Source organism: Notothenia coriiceps, unplaced genomic scaffold, assembly GCF_000735185.1.
Source record: "Notothenia coriiceps isolate Sejong01 unplaced genomic scaffold, NC01 NC01_scaffold00028157, whole genome shotgun sequence".
In the NCBI taxonomy this organism is placed as follows: domain Eukaryota; kingdom Metazoa; phylum Chordata; class Actinopteri; order Perciformes; family Nototheniidae; genus Notothenia; species Notothenia coriiceps.
The window spans coordinates 140,605-143,678 of NW_011360858.1; the positions used below are offsets into that span (position 1 = coordinate 140,605).

Genomic DNA, 3,074 nt, shown 5'->3' on the forward strand with positions numbered 1-3,074 from the left:
AGAGAATCAAAGCAATTCATGAAACAGTGGGCTGAATCCGGGGAGTTTCTCTCCTCACATGTTCTTTTGAACTGAACAGAGGGATTTGAGTTATAATGGCACGCTGCCTCTGCATTGTTACTTTACTCAGCACAATTGTGTTTGCAGGCAACATACGCACTGTTTGTTTGGGAGGGGGGACGTTACATAAGTGAGGCACAGTCAGACCAGTTGATACACAAGGTTTATTGTTCAAAACAGAGCTACACAACACAGATGTCTGCATGACTGAGTGTGTTTATACTTTTTAGGGCTTTAAAAAGATAACTGATTCTGCCACCAATCCTGTTTTGGGAAAAAAATCCACTATTCAGATCTTGGAAACGTTTTGTTTCTTTGCTTGAAATAGAAATTGAACAGTTTTTATTTGCATACGCTTTCTCATTCAAGCTTTACCCCCAGATAAGCAGTTAAGTAACTACTAAATTAAGAAAAGTGTGAAGTAACAACATATTTCACTCAAACAGTATTAGGTTTAAACTAGCCTTTCATAACATTCATCATTTGTATTCAAAGCCTTTTCACAGATGTGTGTTGTTTTTTTCTGCTTATTCATGTTCGTGCCGGCCGTCTCGTGTCACCCACACAGAGGGATTTCTCTTTGGTTTGCATGAGGTCTGCATGGGAAAACATCTGACCTGACAAAGACAAAACAATGACACTGCCAAAATGTAGCTGTGTTGTGTTTGTGTGCTCCCCAGCCTCCATAAAGAGGCGGGGAGCAGCAGACAAAGAAGAGCGAGGGGGCAGACAGAGAGGGGAGGTTAAAACAGCCCACTTAACAAATTAGCAATTCTTCACTGTGTGAGTGGATGTTTACGACCCAGTACTCCTTCTAATTTTCAAGTAAGATAATTTGAGGCCAGTTTAGGTAGTTACAAGACATGGGGTTTGTTATTTCTTTAATTAGAATTTCTTCAATTTGAATATGAAAGAAGTTATTCTGTTTTACAGGCTAATATGTTTTAATTACTGCCCTAAAACTTATTGTAAGTGAACATCTGCTGTTGTTCAAAATCTCAAAATCCATTTGCTGCCCCCTTGAGGTACAACATGTAGAACCATTAGTCTTTGATGAATCTTTTACATCCCACATAGGCTTAAGAATGTAAACAAGTTGTATTTACAAAACACTTTTAATGACCCACCAGTGCAAGTACACGTTGTTATCGTTAAGACAAGACCAAATGTACAGCAGTTAAAGCAGCAAGCCAAAAAAAAAAAAGAGCGATTTTATTTCACTGGTATTTAATCACAATACTGACAAAATAGGCTTCAGATTCACAGTAATTATCCTAATCCATTACATTGTTGAAGTCTACATGGATGTATGACTATATGACACTTGAAATCAATAAAACCACAAAGTCTGAGCAGAAGGTGTTTTTTGTTTAATATCCGGCAGTATTTGTATTGATTTGCCGCTCTGGAATGCCAACTACACAAAGGAGCAAGGACAATAAAGAGTTTTAAGTACAAAGTTTGATATTATTGTCAAGAAAGCGCAGTCCTTCAGATGTTCGTACAGTAAGAGGTTGTACGTCCACCAACAGGAGGGCATCCATCTCTTCCTGCAGAGTCTGTGACGCTGGCTGCTCCGTCTTTCTGAATCTTGAAGTAAAAAACAGTCCATCTCAACCTCAGGTCTGTACAGGGGAAAGGCCAATCCTTACTGCTTTGGGTGGGAGACAGCAGGTAAGAAGGGTACAGAGAAATGATGGATAAGAAATGTCACTAATTCCCCATTTGACTGGGTCTGGTCAGTCCTTTGAAGACTCGCAGCTTTCCTGCACCGGTGAGATCAAAACTGTAGTCTTTAGTGATGTAGGGCATCTCTCCATCAAAGCCAGGCTGGAACAAGGACAAAAGGAACCATACGTCATGTGAAAAGTTTCAAGGTCTGTATTGTCATGTGTGTGCATAGCTTTCTGGAGGGCGGGGCTAATAAAAGCATATGTGAAATATGTCCGCAATCATAATAGCAATGTGCATACAGCGTTTCGGGAATATCGGAAAAACTATATGCGAGTAGTTTGGAATCATTTGCGACATGTAAATGGTGAAAACGGGTGTATTTGCTGTTAGCTTATGACCTCCACGATTGAGCTATCAAAAATGTTCTTCGCAATTTAGCATCATATTGGATAGGGGCTGAACTTGTGCTGGATTGGAATTTTTCCAATCATTCCCCTAGGAGCAGTTTGCAAGAATGTGCTTAATGAAAAACGCACATTTTTCAAAATGGCCGACTTTGTCAGGGGCGGGACTAATAAAAGCCAATTTGAAATATGTCCGCAATCATAAGAGAAATGTGTATACGGTGTTTCGTGAATATGGGAATAACTATATCCGAGTAGTTTGGAGTAATTTGCAACATGTAAATCGTCAAAAATGGTGTATTCACTGTCCTCCAACAGTTCAACACACTAAAACAGATCAAATAGTGCAGGTCAATAAAATAAATATAATAGAAACAGAATATGATAGAAACTGTGCAGAATAGTCTATATGTAGTAATTGACATATTGATAAATAGGCTATGATATATGTGAGTTGCAAACAGATGAATGTTATGTGTGTTAAGCACATATTTAATGATATTTTCCCAAAGACAGGAAATGAAAGAGATGGACCAGAGAAGTGTACTGACCTGTGTTGTGAGGATACAGGAAGGCAGGGATATCGCTCCCAGGAGGAGACAGTTGACGTTACGAAGGATGGAGGGATCTACAGGCGTCAGTAAAAAGTACAGACCTCGCGCCATGTCGATACCTCGAAGCACACCTGGAACACATTAGCATGTAAATATATACTGAATTTAACAATTTGATCACCGAGAGCAGTGGTTCCCAACCTTTTCTCCCAAGAGCCCCCCAAAATGACTCCTGTTGGAAGTTGCGCGCCCCCCCCTCAAAATGCTACAACTACTGTCACAAACTGGATGAATGTGAAGTATTTTGTTAAAGGAGGTTGAAAGCGTAATTAAGGAGCACTATTGGAGAGACTTTGATGGTTATTGGACTCAGGATTAATTC

The 3,074-nt window shown here is 39.7% G+C and overlaps 1 protein-coding gene across 1 annotated transcript; it reads right to left on the minus strand.

Moving 5' to 3' along the window:
* Window positions 1-1,211: 1,211 nt before the first annotated feature.
* On the minus strand, window positions 1,212-2,839 carry LOC104958052 (polynucleotide 5'-hydroxyl-kinase NOL9-like). The gene is made up of 2 exons (XM_010785759.1): window positions 2,690-2,839; window positions 1,212-1,890 (listed from the first exon to the last, which is right to left on the minus strand). Exons 1-2 carry the CDS (start codon window positions 2,801-2,803, stop codon window positions 1,774-1,776), a joined length of 231 nt encoding a protein of 76 aa, XP_010784061.1. The 5' UTR covers window positions 2,804-2,839; the 3' UTR covers window positions 1,212-1,773.
* Window positions 2,840-3,074: the final 235 nt, after the last annotated feature.